The sequence below is a fragment of the Neofelis nebulosa genome, chromosome X (genome assembly GCF_028018385.1).
Source record: "Neofelis nebulosa isolate mNeoNeb1 chromosome X, mNeoNeb1.pri, whole genome shotgun sequence".
Classification (NCBI taxonomy): Eukaryota; Metazoa; Chordata; class Mammalia; order Carnivora; family Felidae; genus Neofelis; species Neofelis nebulosa.
This window is the reverse complement of record NC_080800.1, coordinates 70,481,742-70,494,018: the sequence shown is the minus strand read 5'-3', so window position 1 is coordinate 70,494,018 and position 12,277 is coordinate 70,481,742. Positions and strand designations below refer to the sequence as shown.

Below are 12,277 nucleotides of genomic sequence, written 5' to 3'. Positions count from 1 at the left end.
GCGCAGTGAGCCCAGCGTCCCCCCACGCCGCCATCTTCCGGAACTCCCGATATTCCTATATTCTTAACCAGTGGATGGTCCACCTTATCTCAGATGGAATTCTCTTCACGAAAGTTTCCAAGATTTGCTAAGGACCCAATGGAAAATTGTGAGTTAGGAAAGAGATGTCAAATAACTTGTCAAATTGGCTAACTCAGCTGTTGTGAACAATGCTGTGAAGGATACGGGCAGGCAGATTGCTTTCATATCTGGTGTATTCCTTTGGTTTATAAAAATGTATCCATTTTATCAACTATGGTTGGTTATTATATTTATTTACATCATTCTTGGAATTCATTTCCTGTCATTCTAGCATTTTGACATACCCACTAGTAAGATCAACTGTTCTTTACCTTTGGAAAATAGCATTATAAACAATATGTAGACATGATTCAAAGAGATTTAGAAATAAAAAGAAAATAAAATTTCACTCCTTGTTATTATCCTTATATATAATACAGTAAAACTCCTTTTTAGCAATATACCATTGTTACAATTTAAGGAGTTGAAGCTAAGTCATGATATGTAAGTATCCTTCATAAAATCCCTAGGAGTTAGAGTAAAAATGATGGTTACCACTCTTCCTACTCTCTAGCCTTATTAAGGGATTTCCCTTTTCACGCACTATAAACTTTATTGTTCAGAGAAGAACAACTATTAAACTATGATCATGTTTATCATTTATTGTTTAATCTCATTAATTTCAACAAAAAGGCAATTATGAGCTCACATTTTACAAGTAAGTGTGAATTGCTCCCCTTTTGAAATTGATTTGTAGGGGTCTCAAAGTTATTTCTTATTTTTAGAGAATGAAAGTTATCTAACACAACTAAGGCATTATTTAAAGATTATAAGTGCAGCATTTGTTAAAACTTAAACACTTAAAAACTTCACTGTTTGTGTTGGGCGCCCTTGTGGCTCAGTCAATGTCTGACTTTTGATTTTGGCTCAGATCTTACTGTTCTTGAGTTCAAGCCCCATGTGTGGGTCTGCTTGGGATCCTCTCTCTCTCTCTCTCTCTCTCAAAAATAAATAAGCATTAAAAATTCCACGTTTGTGTACGAGTCCATTTTTATATTTTATGTCTGAATACCTCCAAAATAAAATATTTGAATATTTCCCTAATTGTGCTTTTATGTTCTGTGTTGGTTCACCATTTTCCAGCTATTTGGATTATAAACTTTGGAAAATACTGAGATATTATGTGGTTCTTTCTATAATTATACCCCAAGTATGCATGGTTTTGTATATGCTACAGTTTAGGAATCAGAACCACAGTGTAGAATTCGTGGTTGGTCTGTGATCTGCTGATCAAAGACTCTTGTTTCATATTTTACAACCCTCTAGTGGGGCCAGGAAGTTTTTATCTCCATATGGGTCAGTTAATTTTTATAAGTTAAATTGCATGACCACTTATTTTCACCTTTGACCCTCGTAATCAAATGTATGCCATTTATTACTGGGTAAATGAGTCACTGTGAAGGTTTAAGTGTACTTTTTCCTTAGTCCTGAAAATACTCAGAACACATGATCTAATGGTGGTAGAGCCCATCTCATCACCTTTTATGATGAACAATACATTATTTAGAAACTAAATGTAGTGCATCCCAGTTCCAGAGCCACTAAAATATTACTAAATATTGTGTAAACTTTTAATGTTATGCTTGACTAGAGATCCAGAGATACATAGGTATACAGAAAATTTTAGGCTAAATTTTTCCTGAAGACTAAAGTGAAAGCAAGAATCTTTACAACTGAAGCTTGAGTCTTCTTTAATACCTGCCTTTGTGCTTAAATAAAGCTAAAATATTTTTCACCAACAATCTAAGAACCTCTGGGCTAGTCAAAATTGTACATAATAGGTCTTGGTTACTAGTAACTTAAAATCAGAGAATATATCTTTGATATAGTGAATCAACACAGAACAAAGAAGCATTAAACTCTGCAGAGTTTAGTAGTGCCATTCATTTTTATATTAGCCCACAGCTTTAACACAGTGTCTAGATAGAGTATTGTTTGTCCATCTAACATATTGAGCACCAGCCCTATGCTCTGAATGCAGAGGTTAATAGGTTAATTTACTAACATCAAAATCTCAAAGTTTGTTGGTAAAGAAGGTTAAGGTGTTGAAATAAGAATATGGAAAATATTTTATGGAAGTAAAGAGGAATGGGACGAGAGGAAGGAGGGTATGGAGAGGGTAAGGTAATATCAGAGGGGTTTCACAGAGCAACAGAGTGGGATATAAGGTTTGACATCAGGCAAAACTATTTTTAATTCTAGAATTTCCATTTAATATCTGTGAGGTCTTGGTAAAAACAATGAACTTTTCTGGGCTCAATTTCTTAATGTTTAAAATACAGATAATATGTTTTTTACAAGTTGTTATGAGTGCTAAATGAATTCATGAAGAGCATATGTCTGGAACATAGTGGGCTATCACTAAATAGTTGTTAGTATTGACTAATATTAAAATAAGTTGTTTAGGAAGACTGGGATAGGGAGGATATAATAACACGTGCATGGATTTGACTGGCATTTGAGATTTGAGGTAGTAGGTCTGCTTTTTACTTCCCTAGCACTGCACGCTATGGTGAAATAAATGGAGGCATAATTCAGTGTTTTCTTAGAGCACAACACAGTAGCTCTGCGTGTAGTAAGTGGGAAAAGGGTACTAGTATTTTACATTGACCATTAGAAACCTCTCCAAGATATTGAGCTGCCTTGTTGCTATTACCTTTGCTATTTTAAGTCTCTTTGAAGTGTCAACAGTGGAATAACTTTGTTACTAAGAGCTCTAAAGTGTTTGGATAAGGATCTTGATCATCCCCCGTGTGTGAGACTGTACTTTATATATCTCAGTTATATCACTAGCCACAGTACAGCGTGTGGCTTAGAGTAGCAAAGGTTTGATTTGAAGAAGATAGGAAAATGATTATTACTTTCACTACAGGTCCAATACCTTCTAAGCGGTGTGTGTGTGTGTGTGTGTGTGTGTGTGTGTGTGTGTTGGGGGGGTGAGGTTAGCTTCGATTACTTTGTCTTCAATACGACAGGTAGAATCCAGTAAGTGGTGTATTTATGTGCATGTGTATGTGAACACTAGAAACACTGCGTGTCATCAATACTGTCATCAATACCAGAGGAAATGCTGTGAGAGGGACAAGAGCAGGGGGTGGAGGAGATAGGGAGCGCAGGTATACTAATTTATTTTTGATGAATTTTCTTTCTGCATCCAGCTTCTAGAAGTCCAATACTGGACTAAAACCCCCGCTGTAGTATTCGTCACTATACAAAAATGGATGTGGTTTGGTGTATAGGACACCTGCTTTTGTGAGCCCTGCAAGCAGATATTCCTGGAGTCCTCCCCTGACACCGACTCCTCCAATACTCAGGATCATCTCCCAGTTCCAGCATTCATTTTGGGAATCCTCCCGCCAGCAAGCGAGCTTCATAGACTTGAGAGGGCCTGCTGAACCTGTGTGAACAGCGACGCGCATGCTCCCTGTAGTGGGCAGGTTTACTGAAGCTTTAGCAGTGGCTTTTACTACTCTTCTCCCGCCTCTACACCCGGCGCGTTCGTCTTCCCTCTTACCCACCCCCAACCACGCTGTCCTCCGTATCCATCCCCTCCTTTCTTTCCCACCCACTCATCACCCCAGGCTGGGGAATCTCCATTGACGTTCGGGTGACGCTACTGTGCTGCCACTGTGGGTAGGTGGGGGTGGTTTCCAAGCGCTGCACAGGTAACGCCACCGCTGCCGCCATATTGACAGAGCTGGGGATGGGGAGGGGGCCCTAGGAAGAGGGGTGGGGGACAGAGTCAACGCCAAGCGACAGTCGCGGTGGCGGCAGTGCTGAGCACCAGTCGAGTGGAGCTCTCCGTGAGGCAGCAGAGTTTTCTTGTCTATTGGGGCAGCTGCCTGCGGCGGCGATCCTCAGCTCGCAGCCTGTGAGCGGACGCTGCAGCGAGGGCAGCGGTGGCTGAAGCAGGGTCTGAGGGTTCCGTGGGTGCTGGCGGCGGCAGGCAAGCTCAAACGACGGGATGTGCGGTCGCTCCAGCGGTTGGCACCTCCTGTTCAAGTGCTCCTGAAGGGGCAATGCTACCGTTCACTCCTCAGGAGGAGCTTTGGAACCAAGAAATGGAGGTGTTTGGAGGCGGCGCAAGCAGCGGCGAGGTTAGTATGGTGGCCAAGGACTGGAGCCAACCCCCTCCTTTCCACAGGACGCTGGCTGGAGGCCTGAGAGAGAAGGGACATAGGGCTAGGGAGCGGGATGCCCAGGCAAGATCCCTTGAGGCTGCAGGATGGTGAAGCACGCGCTGCCCCAACTGTGCAGTCTCTGGAGACGGCGGTCTAGGGCGTGGGGAGTGAGAGCAGCCCGGGCCTGGGCTCCTTCTCAGAAGGACCTCCTGCTGCACGAACACGCTGGAGTTGTGACTAAGTTTCTTCTCTTTGCGACCTGAAATGGGACTAGGGAACCCCCCTGGTGCCGCGCCTGGCTCTGTGCATTCCTCTTTCTCTGCTGCGCCGGGTTTGCTGGTTGGGACCACTTTCGGGGACAGCTGCTGATTCCAGTTAGCTGTAGAACCCCGTGTGCTTTAGGAATCCAGCGCAAGAAAAACATACCTAGGTGTCAGACTAACTCTGGGGACCTTTGCTTATAGGGATGTGTGCTCCTTACTTAGGTTGCTGGATTCTCCGTGGCATGTTGTGGTTTTTGTAACAACCCAAGTAGAGATTAACTGGCAGCCAGGTTTCTTTATTTACATTAACGTGATGTTCTGTGGTCCCCTCAGTTCCACCACCCTCTTCCTCCTGCCCTTCTTTCCCCAAATGCTGTCTCTGCCCTGTTAGTCTTTAAAAGAAAACGCAAAGGAAACCCCAGCCCTTATTAAGAGGAATCTTTGGAAGACTGCTAGGTTCAACCAGGATATTTAGATTTTTCTCTGTTCTGGCTCTTCTGAAACTGTTCTGGTTGGACTTAGGTCAGTTATGTAGTGAACACTTAGATGTGCACAGGTACTCTGTAAAAGCAGTGTTATTGCTGTTTGTTGGTGTTGTTAGAAGCGGGCAACATTTAAACACTAAAAATGAGAATTTGGGGATAGAAAATTGGATCCTTTTATGATAACTTAATGGATTGGCAGCATAGTACTCCAGTAGAGGCCACAATAGACCTCATAAAAATACGTGAATGCCAAGTATTGATTCACAATAGGATATTTTGAGGTAGCACTGGCAATCACAGTCCTCCGCATCTCAAGATGCAAATTTGTCTTCAAATACTTGCTCCATCCTTAAAAATACACTTTGGACTGTTCTCTGTTTAACTCGTTCTTTTATCTTTTTCAAATTTCCAACAAATTGGGGTTAAAATTACGTGCCAGGATAATATTTAACAAGAAATGTGTAACAGAAATGAATTCAGGAGTCCAAAGTTGAACCTTCTCCATTATAGTACATATTTTACAAGTAAATTAAGCAGTTCCAAAATGCATTTTAATAGTCTTCATCTCTTAAGAACAGGATAAATGAAAAAGGGTTCATTTCTTCTTGGAACTGATTCGTACTTCAAAAATTTTCTAGCAAGACCATTAAAAGGGAGAGGAATTTTATTTTATTCACTAATGTAATCAGTTGACTTATAGTCCCAGGTATCACGTTTATAAAAATAGTTAAATGCTTATATATAAGGATGGGGTGGGGGATGGAGAGCCTTTTGCATGCCTACTATTTTATTATTTTTGTTACATTTGCATGCAGAACTGTTTTAAATCATAATTACCATATATGGTATTTTTGTTGTTTGCAGTATGTTTTAGGTTATTATAGAGATTTAACAATGGGTCTCTCTAACTCTGCAGTTTGGAAAATACTCAAGTGGAAATTGTTAAACCCTCTGAAGTAAAACAAAAGGTGAAGATACTGTGGTGAAGATAGCATTTTTGCCTCCTTTGTCTAGAAAAGTTTGATTTTTTTAGATTTAATTCTTCAAGTGACTTAAAAATATTCTAGGTGAAACCTAAGTGCTATATCTGAACAGACATGTTTAGTATGTAAAAGAGCTTTTTTGTTGTTGTTGTTGTTTATAATAGTGTTCTTTTGATAAGAAGGAAACAATTTTACCTCCCAGACTTTATATTTATTTTAATTTCTTCTTTGTTGATGTTGACTTTAGAAATATTAACCCTTCAGCGTGAGCTTTGCAGCCCCCGTCATGATAGTTTTTAGGACTAAGGATGCTTTAACTGTAGAATATGTTTTTTGAAAATGTGTTGGGATCCTTAAAGAAAATGTGAGTGAGAATGTGTTGACTTTAATGTCAAAGGAGTTATTTCTGTCAGTTTTTTTGTGTGTTGTATCCTGGTAAAATTAAAGATTATATGCACTATCATATACTGTGGAGTCTTTTTCAGCATCTATCTTTTACTTGTCTTATTTCATGGGCAATTGTTAACCTCTGAATTAACATTCAAAAGTGTGAGGATTGCTTGTTTGAGATTTTGAACATGCTTTCCTACAGGAAAAACTTATTAATAGTTACATTTTTAGACCAGTGCACAATAGTGAGGTGTAATGATGAAGAACTAACCACTGTTTGTAAAATTGTCTTGTGAGGAAATGTGTTGGACGTTTTAAATAAGAACTAGCTTGGTTCCAGTGAGAGGTGGAAAATGGGCTTGAAAAGGGCAAATATGGGCTCTGTTGGTTTCTGAGAAGGTTTTTGGGAGAGTGGAAATAGGATAAGCAAGAGGCTTTGGTTGTGAGAGCTCTTACAGTGACTGTCTTAATTAGGTATACTAGGAATAGGAACTTCAAAGGGCATCACCCTCTAGAAAGCCATAATTTTAGCTCTTGCCTGGATTTTTGTCTGGATGAAGGAAAAGGTGTTACTTGACGTCTGATGGGTATTGAACATTCCTGGGTAAGGGTCATAAAGAAAAGCCTGGTTTAGTAAAGTTAACTTTTCATGACTTAGTGCAATATACATTACAGTGTGCATTTAGTTGGTTGGTTGGTTGTTTTTGGTGAGACAGTGCTTGCTTCGTGATGGAGGAATTGATTATAGTTTTCAAATTGCATATTATTTTGAAAGTTTATTTATTTAAGTAATCTCTAACCCAGTGTGGGGCTTGAACTCCTCATCCTAAGATCATACAGTGTAATATTATTTTCAGGAGTAGAATTTGGTGATTAAACACTCACAGGGGCGCCTGGGTGGCGCAGTCGGTTAAGCGTCCGACTTCAGCCAGGTCACGATCTCGCGGTCCGTGAGTTCGAGCCCCGCGTCAGGCTCTGGGCTGATGGCTCGGAGCCTGGAGCCTGTTTCCGATTCTGTGTCTCCCTCTCTCTCTGCCCCTCCCCCGTTCATGCTCTGTCTCTCTCTGTCCCAAAAATAAATTAAAAAAAAAACAAAACGTTGATAAACACTCACATATAGCACCCAGTGCTCATCATAAGTACCCTCCTTAATCCCCATCACCTATTTAACCCATCACCCCACACACCCTACCTCTGGTAACCATCAGTTTGTTTTCTATAGTTAAGAGTCCGTTTCTTGGTTTTGCTATCTTTTTTTTTTCCTCCATATGCATTTGTTTTGTCTCCTAAATCCCACATATGAGTGAAATCAGATGATATTTGTCTTTCTCTAACTTATTTCACTTAGCATAATACTCTCTATCTCATCCAGGTCCTTGCAAATGGCAAGATTTCATTCTTTTTTATAGCTGAGTAATATTCCATTATATATACCACTTTTATCCATTCATCATTTGACGGTCATTTGGACTATTTCCATAAATTGGGTATTGTTGATAATACTTCTGTAAACATCCCGGTACATGTATCCCTTCTAATCAGTATTTTTGTATCCTTAGGGTAAATACCTAATAGTGCAATTGCTGAATCTAGGGTAGTTCAATTTTAAAAGTTTTGAGGAAACTCCATATTGATTTCCAGAGTGGCCATACAAGTTTGCATTCCCCCAACAGTGTAAGAGGGTTCCCCTTCCTCTGCAGACTCACCAACACCTGTGCTTTCCTGTGTTGTTAATTTTAGCCATTCTGACTGGTGTGTGGTGATAAATCATTGTAGTTTTGATTTGTATTTCCCTGATGATGTGTGATAATGAGCCTTTGCATGGGGTTGTTGTCCATCTGTCTGACTTCTTTGGAAAAAAAAATGTCTATTCATGTCTTCTGCCTGTTTGTTAATTGGATTCTTTGTTTTTTAGATGTTGAGTTTTATAAGTTATTTATATATTTTGGATACTAACCCTTTATCAGATACTCCATTTGCAAATATATTCTCCCATTCAGTAGATTGCCTTTTAGTTTTGTTGATTATTTCCTTTGCTCTGCAGCAGGTTTTTATTTTTATGAAGTCCCAATATCTTTTTCTTTTGTTCCTTGCCTTCAGAGATGTGTCTAGTAAAAAGTTGCTATGGCTGATGTCAAAGAGATTGCGGTCTGTGTTCTCCTCTAGTGTATTGATGGTTTCCTCTTTCACATTTAGGTCTTTCATCCATTTTGAATTTATTTTTGTGTATTGTGTAAGAAAGTGGTCCAGTTTCAGTCTTTTCATTCTTTTGCATGCCTATAGTATTTCCAACAGCATTTGTTGAAGAGCCTTTTTTTTTCCCAATTGGATATTTTTTTCTGCTTTGTCAAAGATTAGTTGACTATATAGTTGTGGGTTCATTTCTGGGTTTTCTATTCTATTCCATTATCTAAGTGTCTTTTTTTGTGTCAGTACCATACTCTCTTGATCACTACAGCTTTGTAATATGACTTGAAATCTGGAATTGTGATGCCTCCAGCTTTGCTTTTCTTTTTCAATGTTGCCTTGGCAATTTGTGGTCTTTTGTGTTTCTATACAAATTTTAGGATCGTTTGTTCTAGTTCTGTGAAAAATACTGGGGGTATTTTGATAGGGATTGCACTAAATATATAGATTGCGTTGGTAATATAGACATTTTAACAATATTTGTTCTTCCAGTCCATGAGCATGGGATGTTTTTCCATTTGTTGTGTTATCTTCAATTTCTTTAATCAGTGTTTTATAGATTTCAGAGTACATGTCTTTTACTTCTTTGGTTAGGTTTATTCCTAGGTATCTTATTGTTTTTTGTGCAATTGTAAATGGGATTTCTGTATGTTCATTTTGTATCCTGTGACTTTACTAAATTTGTATGTCAGTTATAGCAGTTTTTTGAGGGGAGTCTTTCAGGTTTTCTACATAAAGTATCATGTCATCTACAAATAGTGAAAGTTTGACTTCTTCTTTATTCATTTGGATGCCTTTTATTCCTTTTTGCTGTCTGATTGCTGTGGCTAAGACTAGTAGTGCCGTGTTAAATAACAGTGGTGAGAGTGGACATCCTTGTATTTTTCCTGACTGAAGAGGAAGAGCTCTCAATTTTTGCCCATTGAAGATGATATGAAGAGTGCGTTTTTTGTATATGGCCCTTATTATGTTGAGGTATGTTTCCTCTAGCCCTTGTTGAGGGTTTTTATTATGAATGGATGTTGTACTTTGTCAAATGCTATCATGAATGGATGTTGTACTTTGTCAAATGCTTTTTCTGCATCTATTGCAAAGATCATATGGTTCTAATCCTTTCTTTTATTAAAGTAGTGTCATGTTGATTGATTTGCAAATATCGAACCACCTTGTAGCCCAGGAATAAATCCTACTTGATTGTGGAGAATGATTCTTTTAATGTACTGTTGGATTCAATTTGCTACTATTTTATTGACAATTTTTGCATCCATGTGCATCAGGGATGTTGGCCTGTAGTTCTCTTTTTTAGTGGTGTCTTTGTCTGGTTTTGGTATCAAGGTAATGTTGGCCTGAGAGGATGAATTTGGAAGTTTTTCCTCCATTTCTTGTCTAATCTTTATTATTTCTCTTCTTCTGATGGCTTTAGGATTCGTTCATTGTTCTTTTTCAAGCTCCCTTAGGTGTAAGGTTAGGTTGTTTATTTGAGATTTTTCTCGCTTCTGACTATAGGCCTGTATTGCTATATACTACCTTCTTATGACCGTTTTTGCTGCATCTGAAAGGTTTTAGACCATTGTTTTTTCATTTTCATTTGTTTTCATGTATGTTTTCATTTCTTCTTTGATTTTCTGGTTGCCCCAACCATTGTTTAGTAGCATGTCCTTCAACCTCTTTGTGTTTGTGGTCTTTCCAATTTTTTTTCTTCTAGTTGACATCAAGTTTCATAGCGTTGTGGATAGAAAATATGCATGGTACGATCTAACTCTTTTTGTACTTGTTGGGGCCTAATCTAGTGTGTGATTTTTTTTTCTAGAGAATTCCCATGTGCACTTGAAGATAATGTGAATTGTGTTGCTATAGGGTAGAGTGTTCTGAATATATCTGTTAAGTCCATCTGGTTCAATGTGCCTTTTAAAAGCATTGTTTCCTTGTTGATTTTATGCTTAGATGATCTGTCCATTGATGTAAGTGGGATGTAAAATCTGCTACTGTTATTATATTATTGTCAATTATTTCCTTTAATTTTATTATTAATTATTGCGTATTTGGGTGCTTTCCTATTAGGGGCATAAATGTTTACATTTGTTTGATCTTGCTGGATATATGATGATATAGTGCTCTTCATCTCTTGTTACAGTCTTTGGTTTAAAATTTCATTTGTCTGATGTAAGTATTGCTCCTCTGACTTTTGACTTTGTTTGCATGATAAATATTTCTTCATCCTCTCACTTTGAATCTGCAGGTACCTTTAGTTCTAAAATGGATTTCTTGTAGGCAATATATTGATGGGAATTGTTTCTTTTTAATCTGTCTGACACCCTATATTTTTTGATTGGAGCATTTATTCCATTTACATTCAGAGTGATTATTGATAGATATGTATTTAGTGCCATTTTAGTGCCCATTTTGTCATTGTTTCTGCAGATTTTCTGCTTTTTTTTCTTGCCTTTGTCACTTCTGGTCTTTCTTTTCCACTCAAAGAGTCCCCTGTAATATGTTTTGCAGTGCTACTTCAGTGGTCATGAACTCCTTTCATTTTTGTTTGTCTGGGAAACTCTTTATCTCTCCTTCTATTGTGAATGATAGTCTTGCTGGATAGAGTATTCTTGGCTGCAGATTTTTCCCATTCAGCACTTTGAATATATCATGCCACTCCCTTCTGGCTTGCCAAGTTTCTGTTGACAGATCTGTAGCTAGCTTTATGGATGTTTCCTTGTAAATTAGGTACTTCTTTTGTCTTGCTGCTTTTAAGATTTTTTTAATTTTGTGCTATATTTTGCAAATTTAATTACACTGTCTTGGTGTTGTCCTGCTTTTGTTGATTTTGATGAGAGTTATTTGTGCCTCCTGTATCTGGATATATGTTTCCTTCCCCATGTTAGGGAAGTTTTCACCTATTATTTCCTCAAATAAATTTTCTTTCCCCTTTTCTCTTCTTCTTCTAGGGCTCCTATAATATGAATGTTATTATGTTTGATGGAGTCACTGAGTTCCCTAATTCTCCTTGTTCCATAATTCTTTCTCTCTTTTGTTGAACTTCATTAATTTGCCATTATTTTTTTCTATATCTCTTATACATTCCTCTTCTTTTTCCAGCCTTGTGTCATTGCATCCAGTGTGTTTTGAACCTCAGTTATTGCGTTTTTCATTTCTGACTGATTTTTTAAACTCTTTTATCTCTGCAGTAAGGACCTCCCCAAAGTCTTCCGTTCTTTTCTCAAGTCTAGCGAGTTTCCTTATGATTGTTGCTTTATTTTTATTAATTTATTTTTCTAAAGTTCATTTATTTTTGAAGGAGAGAGAGCAAGAGAGAGCAAGCGAGTGAGCAGGGGACAGGCAGAGAGAGAGAGAGAGAGAGAGAATCTCAAGCAGTCTCCATGCTGACATCATGGAGCCTGATGCAGGGCTCAATCTCACAAACCGTGAGATCATGACCTGAACCCAATCAGGAGTCAGATGCTTAACTGACTGAGCCACTCAGGCAACTCTATGATTATTGCTTTAAATTCTCCATCTGACATATTTCTTATATCTGTTTTGCTTAGATCTTTTGCCATGACCTTATCTTGTTTCATGTGGGATGAATTCCTCCATTTTGGCATTTTTTTCTAAGTCTCTGTCTTTTTCTCTGTGTTAGAAAAGCCTGTTATGTTTCCTATTCCTTAGTGTAATGGCTTTCTGCAGAAGAGATCATGCAGTGTTCAGGGCCTGGCACTTCAGAGAGTCTCACT

General features: G+C 38.4%; 1 protein-coding gene across 3 annotated transcripts in view; it reads left to right on the top strand.

Moving 5' to 3' along the window:
• The first annotated feature begins 3,563 nt into the window (after window positions 1-3,563).
• RPS6KA6 (ribosomal protein S6 kinase A6) overlaps window positions 3,564-12,277 on the top strand; it is a 241,591-nt gene continuing 232,877 nt past the window's right edge. For all 3 annotated transcript variants that reach the window (XM_058712430.1, XM_058712431.1, XM_058712429.1), the window contains exon 1: window positions 3,564-4,217. In XM_058712430.1, coding sequence (XP_058568413.1) covers window positions 4,140-4,217 — 78 coding nt within the window. In that variant the 5' untranslated portion in view covers window positions 3,564-4,139. The remainder of the gene's footprint in view (window positions 4,218-12,277) is intronic.